Genomic DNA, 14,974 nt, shown 5'->3' on the forward strand with positions numbered 1-14,974 from the left:
TTACCTTGCGCTCTGAAGGTTCATACCTTAAGGGTAAGTTTTCCTTATGTTTTGATTTCCATTTCTAACTTTCAAGATAACCTGCATAATCAGTCTTTTACCTGTATATATTTAATCTCCATACTGAATACATCTTCACCCTACTTATAGTTTTTCCCGGTCTTCTTTCTTAATTAAAATAATGTTATCTTCATCTTCCATCAGCATTCATATCTTCCTCTTGTGTTTTAACTGCTTCTTTAATCCTGTGTAATTTTGTTTCCTCACTATGAGTTTTCATGCCCTACTTTTTGTGTCTTCTAAACCAACTGGTACCATTTGTTGATTTCTGTTTTTTTTTTTCTCTGATCTCTCTCTCTATCACTTTGTGTGTGGCCCTTCTCTTCCTTCACCTGAGGTTTCAGCTCTTCCTGCAGCAATCTCTGTAATTCTTTTGTCCACATTTATTCCTTTCCCCCTTTCATGGCTTCATTTTGCCTGCCCATTCCCATTCTTTCTATGGTACAACTATTATTCTCACAAAGTTTCTCAACATTCCTTCCATCTTGCTCCAATATAATTTTTTCTCATCTGTTCTGTCTTCCCTATAAGTCATATAATTCACTAATCCTACAAAGGGGCCTTACAGAAACAGATGCTTGGTGCCAGAGCCATGGGCTTAAGCTCACTGCCAAGAAATGTATACTTATCCCCTTTGCGAAAAAACATGTACCATGAATTACCACATAGGTGGCAGTACACTAAACACAGAAAGTGTGATGAGATTTAGGGACACAGGTGGACAGTGGTCTCACCTTCGATAACCACATTGCCACAATGGTCAGGAAATCCTTCTATGTGGCACACCTCATCACTAAGGACTTTTCATCCAGAAAAAAGGAGGTCATTGTCCCACTGTACTCATCCCCTATTAGACCCATTATAGAATACAACGCCCCATTTGGTATGTACCTCTCAAAACATCTGCAACAACTGGAGAGGCAGCAGAAATACCTCACTAAAAGAATCACAGGCTGACCCTCTAAAAAATCTCCAGCTATACTCTGTCGCATATCGTCTACTCAGAGGCAGTCTCTGCTTAACATACAAAGCCATGTCAAACCCAGAGCTGTTGGACATGCTACACTTAAAGAAATCCCAATCCCTCAGAGCCACACGCTCCGTGGATCTAAACCTTGTCATCACAATGAACAAAACATGCTGGGAGGGATAGGTTCCTGACCCAGAGACTCCCCAGACTCTGGAATAGACTGCCCATAGATGTTAAGCAGAGCACCTCTTTGGTCCTCTTCAAAAGGAACCTTGACAATTGGATGGGAGATAGGAAATTCACCCCGGGGATCACGTCAGTCACCCTGCTAGACAGGGGTCCAGGGAAGTAAATATTGTGGGAAGAAATAGCCAGGCAATTGTTATGGCTAGGCTTGTATAGGCCCGATAGCCTCATACTAACCTATGAATCCAGTCTTTGGATGCGTTACTTGTTTTTCTTTTGTTTTCTTATTCAGTGTAGTTTTTAGTAAATTTCTTTGCTGTCCATCCTTTTAGCTGACTGAACAAGCATGATGTTTCCTATGTGACTTTTTTGGCAGAGGTATGATGATACTGCTTTTGGTTACTTCCATTTCCTCTTGTAATTTTGCACATGTTTTTCATGTTTCACTTTTGCAGTCCTCACATATGGGTTATCCGGCTCCCGGTAGCCCTCAGTCGGCCCAAATACCAGAGTCCTTGGTATATGACATCAGTTGCCGCCAGTTGTAAAACTGATGTCAGTATGTCAGGTATAAAGGGAGGCAGCCGACGCCATTACCTCAGTCTTTCTTGCCACGGAGCCCGAAGCAAATGCAATTCACACTAGTGCCGGTCGGCCATTTATCTTCGTTTCGCTTTCCGACTACCAAGTTGAAGATGCCTTCAGATAAGTACCCCATTGGGGATCCTCTTTTTTTGCTTTAACGAATGTCAGATAAAGTTAATAACTGTCTTGCCTGTGGAAAATAGATTCTGCACCGTGATTTCCATTTCTATTGCATAACTTGTTTGGGTCTTAAGCACGACATCCCTAACTGCGATCTCTGTGCTTCCTTTAATCCGTGTACTATATGCCGGAGCTAACATTTTGTATAAGCATTTCGGAGTCTGGCCTAAGTTTGTCTATATGGCGTCTTCTGGTCTCCCGACTTCAGATTTTCCTAGGAAACGCAAAGACAAGGACTGTGACAGGCCTAGGGTTAAATCTACTGACGACGCACCGGTGAAATTGGTCGTCAGCACAGCGGTAGTCAGAGAGGTGCTTTCACACCCCCCTGCAGTCTGCAGATTTTCAGCTGCAAGCCTCTGTTGAGACCTTTACGGAGTCCTCCTTGCCACAAGCTGCTATTTCGTCTTCAGACCTTCCACCGCCTCAGATGGGTCCGGAGCCGCTTTGCAACCGCGGCTTCTGATGCCTCTTCTTTTCAACATGAGATCAGAACCAGACTGACTACCTTAGCTCAGCCTTCTACAGTTGCTAGGCCTCCCGAGTCCCTCCAGATTGCTAGTAAACCTTCTAGCTGCAAATCTACTCACAAGAAGGCATCGGCCTCCCCTTCTGTACCTCAATCCCAGTTGGTAAAGATGGCTTGTGATCTTCTTTCCCTGATTAGGGGCTCTCATCCCCCTCCTTCAAAGAGGAATAGGGAATTAGCTCCTGATGTTTTGTCTGTCTCAGATTCTGAGATTTCCAGTATGTCTGCTGGTGAAGAAGGAAATTCTCAACTTTTTTCTGGCTATGAGGATTCTGATGTTGAGGACTATATCCCTTCTGCCTCTCTTCCAGAAGATTTTTCCTTTGGGGATACTTTAAATACTCTTAGGGAGCATTTTAAATGGGAATGTCAGGATTTTCCACAGTCTAAGAAAATAATCGGGGAATTTTTAGATTTGCCACAGCATAAGCCTCTGGCTATACCTCCAGTTTTGGAAGTTGTGGATGATTCTGTTCCTCCTGCCCCCAGAAAACTGGATAGATATTACAGGGTTCCTGAATCTCATCAATTCCTTTTTAGAAACCCTACTGCTGATCCAGAAATTATTTCTCAAGGCCCGAAGGGTGTTAAGGCTACTATTGCTAGAAACTCTGTGCCTTCTGATAAGGAATCTAGGGCCTTGGACAGGTGGGGTAAAAAAGTCTATACTTCTGCAACTCTTGCCATTAGATCCGTGAATTGTCTTTTTCACATGCTTAAGTATCAGCAGCATACGTTGGAGGCTATTAAGGCTAAACTTGGAGATATTCCTTCCATGACGGAAAACAAAGATTTACAAGACTTGCTGAATTCTGCCACTTTAATTAATAAGCATTCACTTCATTGTGGTTTTGACACTTTGAAGGCTTCCTGCAGAGCAGCAGCCACTGTTTCCGTAATTAGAAGGCATGCTTGGCTCAGGGAGCAGCCTCTTTCTGAACCAGTTAAGTCTAAATTGTTGGATGTTCCTTTGCACAAGGACAATCTTTTTGGTAATAAGGCTGAGGAGGTTCTGAAAAAAGTTGGAGGATAAGGCAAAATCTATGCAAGCTGTAAAAGATTTCCTTCAGGTTCAGCCTCCTCGGTTTAGTAGGCATTATCCTTCCAAGAATTGGTCTTTCCCTGATCCTGGCAAGCAGGGTCACTCTAGGCCTAGGGATTTCAGATCTTCAAAGGGCTAAACAATGGCATTCTTCTTCTGCTAAATTGGGGAGTTCTAAGCCAGCTTCCCAAAGCAAGTATTCTCAATAACTCCACCCTTCTTGTGCCTACCTCTGCGAACCCTGGGTTTCCTTTGGGGGGGAAGGTTAGCCAGGTTCGCGGAGGTATTGTCTACCATCACAGACGACAAATGGGTGCTCAGTATAGTAAACCAAGGTTGCAAGTTTTACTTTCACACCTTCCCTGTTTTACAAGGGTACCCAGTCATACCCAAAACTCTCAAGGCAGAGGTAGAAACTCAGATTTCTTCTCTACTGACTATGGGGGCCATAGAGCCAGTTCCTGCAAATCAGACAGGCCTAGATTTTTATTCAAGGCTTTTTCTGGTACCCAAGAAAGGGGGCACCTGGTGCCCTATTCTGGTTCTGTCCATTCTAAACACTTTTCTGGTGATTCCCAAATTCAAGATGCTCATCCTTCAACAATTACTACCAATGCTGTCCAAGGATTCATGGCTCATAACTTTGGATCTCAAGGAGGCTTATCTGCACATCCCAGTAAGGGAAAGTTGCAGGAAGTTCCTTTGTTTCAGGGCTGGGGAGCAACACTTTCAGTTCTCTGCATTGCCCTTTGGCTTATCCACTGCTCCCAGAGTTTTTATGAAGTGTCTGTCTTCAGCCATTGCTTTTTGCAGGCAGAGAAACATTCATATTTATCCTTACCTGGATGACTGTCTCATTCAAGCAAACTCCCCAGAAAAACTAGAAAAGGATTTGGATTTCGTGAAGAACATTCTCACCTCTTTGGGTTACACTTTCAACGAAAAGAAGTCAAAGTTGGTTCCTTCAAGGGAGATTGTTTTCCTGGGAGTGAGTCTGCATACAGCCACCCAGGTGGTATTCCGCCCTCAACAGAAGCAAGAAGATCTTTCTGCTTACTTCATGAACTTGGCAAGCATGACCCAGCTCTCTGCAAGCCAATTCCTGCAAGCACTGGAGTTCATGGCTTCATGTATTTGGATGATTCCATATGCAAGGCTGCATATGAGCAAACTTCAGTGGTACCTCAGGAATCTTTGGTGTCGACACACACAGGACTTAGACTTGATTCTTCCCCTGATTCCCTGTGTACAAATGGAGTTTCTCTGGTGGGCAACAGCCTGTTCTCAAAACAAGGGTCTGCCTTTCCGCCCACTGCCTGCCAGACAGACTCTCACCACAGACGCCTCAGATGTTGCATGGGGGGCTCATCTGGAGGGCAGGGGCATACAGGGTACTTGGAGCACCCAGCAGATTCATCTGCACATAAACTTAAAAGAATTGTTGGCAGTGCAGCAGGCCTTGCTGGCTTTCAAGGACCTACTCTACCCTGGGACTCTACTAATCAGGACAGGCAATACCACAGTCATGTGGTACATCAACAAGCAAGGGGGGACTCACTCTTACCCCTTGTGCAGACAAAGCATGAGACTATGGTCCATAGCAGCATCCATGGGCTTACATCTAATAGCCCAGTATCTTCCAGGGAGGCTAAACTCCTTGGCAGATCATTTGAGCAGGCATGTTCTGGATCCTCACGAGTGGCAACTGAACAGGGACATTTTCCATCACATCACTCATCATTGGGGCAGCCCACAAGTGGATCTTTTCTCCTCTCACACCAATCATCTCCTTCCAACCTTCTGCACCAGGGAGTTTCACAACAGAGCTTGGCGGGTGGATTTGTTCTCCTTCCCATGGACACATCTCTCAGTTTATGCATTCCCTCTTCTGCCTCTTCTTCCCAGAGTGCTGCTAAAGATAAGGGACGAAAAACTAAAGGCTATTCTGATAGCTCCAAATTGGCCCAGGCAGCACTGGTATGCCCTCCTTCACAGCCTTACCCAGGCTCAGCCTTGGTATCTTCCCCTGGTACCAGATCTGTTGGTTCAGAGAGGGGGAAAGTTCCTTCATCCTCATATTCAAACTCTGCATTTAACTGCCTAATACCTTAAAACTTTGCCAACAGGTGGTTGAAGTTCTTCATGAGGCCAGGAGGCATAGCACAAGAAAATCCTATGCAGATAAATGAAAGAGATTTTGCCCTTGGATGCTAGTTAAAGGAGAATACTCTTCTCATCCTTCTCTTTCACTCATTCTTGACTACCTAGCAGGATTGCTTAATGGTGGAGTTTCTTTTTCTTCAATCAAAATTCACACTTTAGCAATTTCGGCTCATTGTTCTTTTGAGCAACCCGTTTTTTTCACCCCTTAATGAAACAGTTCCTGAGGAGCGCTAGTAATCTTAGACCTCCCAGAAGAGCTCCTACTCCAGCTTGGGATCTTAATTTTGTTCTGGAAAAACTTACTCTGCCTCCCTTTGAACCAGCTGCCTCTGAAGATTTGAAGTTGCTATCCTGGAAGACTGCTTTCCTTTTAGCTATTACTTTAGCTAGAAGGGTATCTGAGCTGCAAGCCTTAATGGCAGTAGAACCTTTCATTATTTTTCACTCAGATCAGGTTTCTCTGAGAACCAATCCCTCCTTTATGCCTACATTTTTCAACAATCCCCAAAATAAAGGGGAAAGAATTCTGCACTCTCTTGATGTGCATAGACAGCTGAGATTTTACTTAGACAGGACTAAATCCTTTCGGAAATCTGAACAGTTATTGGTTAGTTTTGCTCCTGGGGCTCAGGGTAAAGTTATTTCCAAACAAACCATCTCCAAATGGATTGCTCATTGTATTCACTTTTGTTACCTGCAGCATGGGAAGGTTCCCCCTCAGGGTATTAGGACCCATTCTACTAGAGCAGACTCCACCTCTGCAGCCTTTCTGAGAGGTGTGCCTACTAAGGACATTCTAGAAGCAGCTACTTGGTCTTCTGTCCATACTTTCACAAAGCGTTACAATCTACCTTTGTTTTCTAAATCCAGGGCTGGTTTTGCCTCTGCAGTTTTGCAGGGCCTCCTTACCAACCCTTAATCTGTGATCCTTCCTCCCCCCTTTGTCTTCTTACTGGGCTTTGGGAATCAACCCTTATGTGAGGACTGCAACAGTGAAACATGAAGAACATAGTACAGTTGTGTACACTTAATATAAATGTAGCTGTTCAAGTGTATTCACTGTTGCAGTCCTGGTTTCCCACCCTCCATTCCCCCTTTTTTCCTAAGGCATAGACTATGGATATTTATTTTTTGTATGACTTGTGTCCAGGGTGCTACCATTCCTGGATTATCCTTCTTTTGGGGGCCCAGAAAAACTGAGGAAATGGCGTCGGCTACCTCCCTTTATACCTGACGTACTGACATCAGTTTTACAACTGGCAGCAGCCGACGTCATATACCAAGGACTCTGGTATTCGGGCCGACTGAGGGCTACTGGGAGCTGGATAACCCATATGTGCGGACTGCAACAGTGAATAGACTCGAACATCTACATTTACGGTAAGTGTGCACGTTTGTACTTTCCTTTTCCCACCAGCTCATGTTTTGGTGCATGATTCTGGAAGTCTCACCATATCTTGCCATTTTACAAACCCCACAGTATGTTGATTATTGAATTCCATTCTTCTGTTCCTCATACACTGAGCGTCTTAATTTAGAACACCATCTACTTCAGTATCCCATTCCCGACTCCTGTAAAGGACATTTTCTTTAAAAAGACCTTGAATTTATTCTAAAATATTTAAATTATTTCATCATTAACAGTAACACCTTTAGATCTTAGCAGTGCTTTTCTCAGAAACCATTCTAGTCAAGCATGGATACAGACAACTTAGTTGTTTTTTGTGTGCTTTACCCAAGTTCTGTTTATACTCTCTCTTTATCCTACCTCCCTGATGAACTTCTGATGTAGCTTTGGATCATGGAAGTGACAGTCTTTGGTACCATTATAACTCTAACATTATTCTGTCTGATCCTGTTAATTAGTATTAGACAATGCTATACTAGTTCCACTGTGCATGTATGTTGAAGTATTATTTTTTTTGTCTTGCTATGTTTTATGGATCCCTAGAAGTTGGACTTTATTTTTATGTCATTTTAATTGTCATCTTGCGTCAGCAATGTCCACTATCCTGTAATCTCTCTGTCTACCTCCCTTCAGAGTACCCATCTTTTTTCAAGATTTGTTGCATTAAGCTCACTTTATTTTTGCTGTCTTTTTGCTCCCTTTTCTTCATTTGGACAGGTGGCCGTGTGCTCCATGTCCTTGCTTGGTCTGCCAGCATGTCATTCTATCCCTAGTCCAATGCCTGCAAATTTTGCCAGGGCCATCGAAGGACCTAAGGACATCCTGGGGGGGGGTCACGCTGTCATCGCATCAAGTGTAATCCTCTGAGAATATCATGGTAGATGTAATGACAACGTGGTCTCACCAATGTCACTATTTTATCACATCCAACGTGACATCCTGGTGAGTCACTCTGTCATTTCATCCAGCCAGGAGGGTTTTGTTTTTTGACCTACCTGTTGTCCCCCCCCCCTCTCTGCCTTTGCAGATTGTAGTGGCTTGCCTGAGGGGCAGGTGTGAGTGGAGATGTATAACATATTTCACTGCCCCCGAGGCAGCTCAGTCACGTCTCTGCCCTATTCCTCTCGTCTAGGCATATCATCCAGTGTGCTGTTTCCAGTCTCTACCAGGTATTGACACAGGAAATGCTCACAGGTTCCCCCATCCATCCTGGGATGGTAACACCCATACCTCCCTTCTGCTCCATCAGTCACCCAAGCTGCTTATCAAATTTGGGTTGTCTGGCCCATAGTCAGGGCTTTCTCCCTCTCACTGAATTTTTCTGCAGTGAGCTGTACTTCTGCAGTCATATCTTCATTGTGCCTTTGAGTTATTTGTGTTTACTACTATTATTTTTTTTACCATGGAGCCCTTTAAGAAGTCAGCTGTTTATACTTGGCTCCAGTCTGTGTCTGTTTTTGTTTGAGTTTAGCTTTTATAAGAAAGGTCCCAAAAAAATTAAATAAATATATATATTTATATATATGACTTTGAGTACTTACATATTTGTGTATCAAAAGATTTGTTTATTTCTATTTGATACAAAAAAAGTGGTGTCATAGAAAAAAGCTTTAGGAAGAAATTAGAAAATTATACACGTATGTTGAATGGCATGAGATAAAGTAAAACTGTGAACCTTATTATAAATCATGTGGCAATCATACGTCCTAGTAGTAAGTTCTTCTGTCTTGTAAATTTAAGAAGTTGAAATTTGTTTGAATTTCCTGTTAACAGTGAAAAATTATGAGCTTTAATAATGGCAGTACTAAGAGAAGCTTGTAATGTTATGAATAAATAACTATAAATAAAAGAATGGGGGATGCACTTTGAGGGGCTTGTAATGTGATTCATGTTCTCCTTGTTTCCATCTCAGCATGTTTCCCAGGATCTGCTGCATTCTGGACTTTATGCACTGTACACTGATGCACGCAGTGCCATCAGACCTCACACTAGGAGGGTGCATATAGTTCGTGAACCCGCATTTTTTTTCTGCTCACACACTTTGAATCTCACTGCTGATGTAAAATGTAGAAATGTTTCCACATTTTTTGCCACCTTTATTCGGTTAGCACTTAAGACATCGGTAAACATATATATATTAAAATAGTCATAGTTGCAAACATTATATATCACATACATTCTTTTATGAAGTTGTCATCAATCCACCTTTACATAAATTGGTCATTTCCTGCCTTCCCTTAAACTTCACTCCTCCAAAACATTATTCTGCATGTATTTTTCCCACAGCTTCCATTTTTCAATGTAATTTGCTCGTACTCTTTTCTAAAGATCAAACTTGCAGTTCTTTTTTCTCAGTTAAAATGTTCACTACTATGAAATACAATTGGTTTAGATTTCCATTCTCTAGTAATTGCTTTTTGTGGCAGCAACCAGAACTAAACTTAACAAGGGCTTACTATGTCTTGACAATTCAGATCCTGTATCCCAGCTAAAAAAAATAATTTTCTTAGTTACACCTGTTTGCTCACCTGATATTTTTGACAAGAGTACTCTGTAGGGGATTTTTAAAGACTGACAAAATATCACACTCCCAAAATATATGTTCCCAGTTATCTTTCTCCCCATCACACCTCCAATATGTGTAATCTACTTGATGAAAATGTATTTTTAGTTTGCATGAGGTATAAAAATACCTATGAGAACACGTCCAAGCAAAAATTGTAACTCTTTTAGACTTTGTTGCATATTTGAGAGCCATAGATATGTCTTACCATGGTTTTCGTGTGAATTGCTTATTCAGTCTCTCCCCAATCTTTTCTAACCGCCTCTGATTGATTCCTATAGTTATTGTGCATTATTTTATATTCCACACTAATTATCTCCTTTTAGCAGCACTTTGTGTTCTAGAGTCAAGTAAAAAGAGCAGGTCTTTCAGTTAAGATTCCCTGATCCTTTTCTTTTAGCCTGCACTCTATCAGTCCTGATAGAGAAGGCTCTAGCTTGCAGTCCAAATGTTTTCTTGGCCTCTTCCCATTCTGTTACCTTTCCCTGTAGTAATTTCCTCCTATGGTTCCTTTATCAGTTTTCTGCAGTAGATTCCAGCCCCATTTTGCCTATTTTCTGTACCCCTAAGTGCAGTCATCCCTACTGATAGAATCTGCTTTTTCCATTCTCATGTTGGCTTAGTTCTTACAATACTTTCTGCTACTTTATGAATGTAATATTCTGTGCGGCTGCTGTTATTCTCCTTAAGGATCTGCACCCAAAATCCTACTTTCTCTCTGTTTCTTGAATTTCCCCCACTTCCTCCTCCTCCTTATCCTCATCATCACTTTCAACTTTGAATTATAAATTTCTGTTTTTGTTGTATATGTGAGCCTTAACTGTGTAGCTGTAAAACATCCCTTCAAATCTGGTAATCCTAAACCACATTATTCTATTCAAAGCATTAGCTTGTTGCACTTGACTTCTGACCCTCTTCCCCTTCCAGATAAAATCCTTCCCACAACTTCTTCTGACCTGTATGTAAAACTAAAGGGACTGCAAACATTTTTACTGCTCTCCATATACATAAACAAGAACTTCCAGTTACTCAGTGCTTGTATTATCTTTTGTTTTAAAAGGTGGGTTTGCATTTCTTTTCTGTGCCAGCACAGGTTTTTGCCGAGTGCTGCAGTTTCCTCCCATATCCCAGTGACTTACTGTAGGTTAAGTGCCAGTCCTCCAAGTTGCTGATAGTTAAGCATGGTATGAGTAAGTCCTGTGTGGTAGGTTGTTATCTTACTACAGAATTAGTTTCTCTGTTTGGCACCTGGTGAATACCTGGATGGTCTTTGGCTCTCCTGCAACCCAGCACTGGATTAAACAAGTAATCAGTGTCTGAATTAATGAGTTTGGCTTAGAACATTATTTGGGAAACTTATTTGCAGTTGCACTTTACTTTGGATAATGCTATTTTATTTACTGTGATGTAGAACGATTGAATATCACTGACTGCAAACATTGTTTTGGTAATTATTGTGTCCTTTTTGGGGGGTGTTAGTTCCATGTAGATAAATGAATATCATTAATACTTTTTAGTGTTATACTTTTGCACACACTGGTCTTGAAAACGTGTTGTTTGCAATTATCTGTATATTGTTTAATTTATCATTCACCTTGTATTATTTTTTAGACTGATAAACAGGTATGTGGTTGATTTTTTGACTCAATATTTTTTAAATAAAGCAAAAAAATGTGGGATTGTTTTTACTTTTCTGTAAAATGCAGTATCAAGAAAATGTCTGCTGTAGCATTCATTAATTTTTTTTTGCTGTATTGTAAATATTTCTAAATATTAAAATGTAAGGAAATGCTTATTGTTTATGCTTTATTATAGAATAAGCAATGTACAGAGACAATTAAAAACCAGAGTGCAGAAATTACACAGTTAAAGCAACATGTTGGTGACCTTGAAGGGAAAGTGAAAGAGTGCTATGATCAGACAAAGTCCTGCGAATCATCTGCTGACCTCTACAAACAAAAATATGAAGCAAGCATTCTTAAAATGCAGGAAGTAGAAGCCGTTGCCCAGAGTCTTGAAAAGGAATTAAAGGAACTACATAACCAGGTAACATTCTGTGTATTCTGCCCAGGGTATGCATGTGTGCTATTTCACATTTATATTTCTGAAAAATTTAATTATTCAGTTAGTCCACTGGTTAGGCCTTCTTTTTCCATCCATCACTACACCAAAGAAGGTGTAAACAGTTTTACCAGTGTGTATTTTCATGACTTTTACAGACCTGTATGCCTTACTTTATTTTAACGCATCATCTTCCTTCACTGGTTCCTTTATAAACACTTTTTCATTCATTTCTAAACAAAAACAATCTTTATTGAATTATCATTTATGGCATAGGCATTTATATAAATGAAATCAAACCATATTGACATTTTCAGTTGCACACATTATACATCACATATAATCTTCTATACAGTCATTATCAGTCAAACATTACATAGTTCATTCAATTCTTGCCTTCCCTTAAATCTCATTCCTCCTCCAAAACATTATTCTGTGTGTACTGTTCCCACAATTCTCATTTTTCTTTGCAATTTGCACATATCCTTTTCTAAAGATCCCACTTCAGGTACTATTATCTCTGTCACTGTATTCACTGCTTCTTATACTTTTGATTTAGAGTTTAATTTCCATTTTCTATTAATTGCTTTTTTTGGCAGCCACCAGAATTAAACTCAGCAAGACCTTACTATGTCTTGGCAATCCAGATTCTGTACCACAGCTCAAAAAATCATTTTCTTAGTTTCACCAATTTGCTCCCACAGTATTTCTGACAGAATAGTCTGCATGGAATTTTTAAAGTCTGCCAACTCATTACACTCCCCCAAAATATGTTCCCAATTACCTCTCAGACGAAATGGAATGGAGTGGTATTTCACTGAAAAGAGAAGCAGAAAAGAACAGCTGACAATCTACTGACAACAAGAAGAAAAAAATTGAAGGACAAATAATTATCTTTTTGTTTTGTTTTTCTGTGGCCCAAATGGCTTGTATTTGTGTATTTTTGGTACTACTTACTATTATATACCGATAAGCTACAACTGATGCAGGCAAGAAAAAATATACATGTACATACACAAAAGTAAGGTAAAATGATTTTTCTTTCTGTATCTTTTTAGAGCATTATAAACAGTAATCAATATTTAGCTATCATTTAAAGTCATTCTGTTACTGACAAACATACAGAAAAAAATTATAAAATCATTATATAATGTATCTCTAAATTGGCTTTATGGATGTATGTGTCTTTGCTATGAATGGATGTTATGTTTTGTGAGATGGATTTTTTTTATTCAGTTCTATGTTGGTGGCTTTGTAATTTTTTTTTTTAAGGCTGAGTGGATTTCTGGATGTGTGATTATGTTTGTGCGATGGATGATTGTGCAGTTTGCTGCTTAAATAAAGTTGCGGACGATAGGGGTGTCTTTTTATTTATTTATTTATTTGTTTGTTTTCTTGTATTATTTAAGTTATGAAGTTTTAGTGGTGATCACTCGGAAGGTGTTTCTGGTGCATAGTGAGTTGCGCTTTGGAAATTGTTTTATGTGGATTAATTTCCCTTAATTAAATTTTTACAAATTAATTGGTTTTCCTCTCAAAACTGAAGATGGCCTCAAGCTATACCTGTTGGTGTTTCTTTCGGGTTGCTTTTTCTTCAAATGGTTTCTGCTCTTCCTGGTGATGTCGTAAGATGGAACAGATTGTTTTTCCTTTCTTTTTCTTGCCTTTTTCGGCTTGTGTACTGCTTTACAATTGTGCGGATGGTTGAGGGGAAATCAGGATAGCAGAGTAATAATGTCAAGTTTAGGCTCAAAGGTTACAAAAAAACAAATCCTGGTTTAACTTTATTTAAAGCTATACTTACCTTTAACTTAAATATTTTATGAAGTAGGATACTGTGACAAAACTGCGACTGCTGGAGGAGTGAGATCTTAAAAGTACAGTACTTATGAAGCGCATATAGACTAGAAACTGGCACTGTGTTTAGTTATGGATTTAAAAACGAGTACCCATATGTTAATAGTTCTTATAGCCCTAAGCTGGACTGGGTCACAGTTAAATGTACAGTTGTGTGGCGCGTGCACACAGTTGAAAAACTTACAGAATCCATTCTAAACTGCAAGAAAATTGCAGTATATATTCCATACCGGTTACTCTTTTTGGCACTTCAGGTTCTCTGATTGTTGTCTACATGCATTTATGGGTACTGTACAGTTGGGTCTATATTACCTCAGCAAAAGACATATTCCGCGAATACGTCTTCATTGATCACCAGTCACCAAAATTCACCAGTCACCAAAATTCACTTCAGCGAACCACGGAATTTTTCCCATGGTTCGGAAACACTCGCCCACCAACCATCTGGAACACACACAGCACTAAATCAAATCCACTCAAGTGGGGGGCTACCAACTCCGAGATCACACTACAGTGTGGAAAAGGGCAAAGTTGAGATTATGGCAAGTGTTATTAACCGTGGAAAAAATTCTGCAGTTCGCTGAAGCAAATTTCGGCGGCTAGTAATCATTTAAGACATATTCATGGAATACGTCTTTCACTGAAGTAATATAGACCCATACAAGTCAGCCTGTTCATAATATATAAAAACTAATTCAATTAATGTTCTTGTCTGTGACTATAGTTCATTAATAATGTTGTGGTCTTTTTATCATTTAGTTGCTCACATATTTACAGGTCCACTTCTTTAATTGAAATATATATCCTACCCTAGTATTAAATAGTCATTGCCACATTCACATTTTTAAAGATCCCTTATAAAACTGAAGGTATCTAAGTTTATGCCACATGCTTGGATTGTTATGTTTAAATAAGTATCTTCAGCTGAAAGCAGTTAACACTGTACATTCAAAATAGCTGCTACAGCATCCCCTTAGATAGTTTCTTCTTTTCCAGAGTTGGAAATCAACCTTTCTTCTCATAAAAAAGAGTAAATCTAAGTGTAAAAAGTGATATTACATCACAGTCTGCAGTTAATACCATCTTAAAATATAAATTAGAAAATTGCAGGGACAACATGATCTGATCATCCTGGACAGTGGCAATTACTCTATCATGTTTTAACTGTGCAGTTTGCTGAATTTTTCTGTGGTGTGTTCTTAGAGCTCCTTTTAGGGTTATTAGGCATATTATATAAATGTGTATACTTGTAGCTCATTGGGCCTTCTGTTTGTAGGAGATTAGATGATGCTGTATATAAAATCCAAGAAGAAAACTCAAGTTGCAACAAACTAATATGTAGAAATGCAGCAGGAACCAGCACACAAACA

General features: G+C 39.9%; 1 protein-coding gene across 2 annotated transcripts in view; it reads left to right on the forward strand.

Annotated features, from left to right (window-relative positions):
- LOC122797053 (polyamine-modulated factor 1-binding protein 1-like) overlaps positions 1-14,974 on the forward strand; it is a 2,450,839-nt gene that overhangs the window by 781,541 nt on the left and 1,654,324 nt on the right. For both annotated transcript variants that reach the window (XM_044065829.1, XM_044065830.1), the window contains exon 15: positions 11,502-11,732. In XM_044065829.1, coding sequence (XP_043921764.1) covers positions 11,502-11,732 — 231 coding nt within the window. The remainder of the gene's footprint in view (positions 1-11,501; positions 11,733-14,974) is intronic.

This window comes from Protopterus annectens, chromosome 3.part0 (assembly GCF_019279795.1).
Source record: "Protopterus annectens isolate FY-2018-M chromosome 3.part0, PAN1.0, whole genome shotgun sequence".
In the NCBI taxonomy this organism is placed as follows: domain Eukaryota; kingdom Metazoa; phylum Chordata; order Ceratodontiformes; family Protopteridae; genus Protopterus; species Protopterus annectens.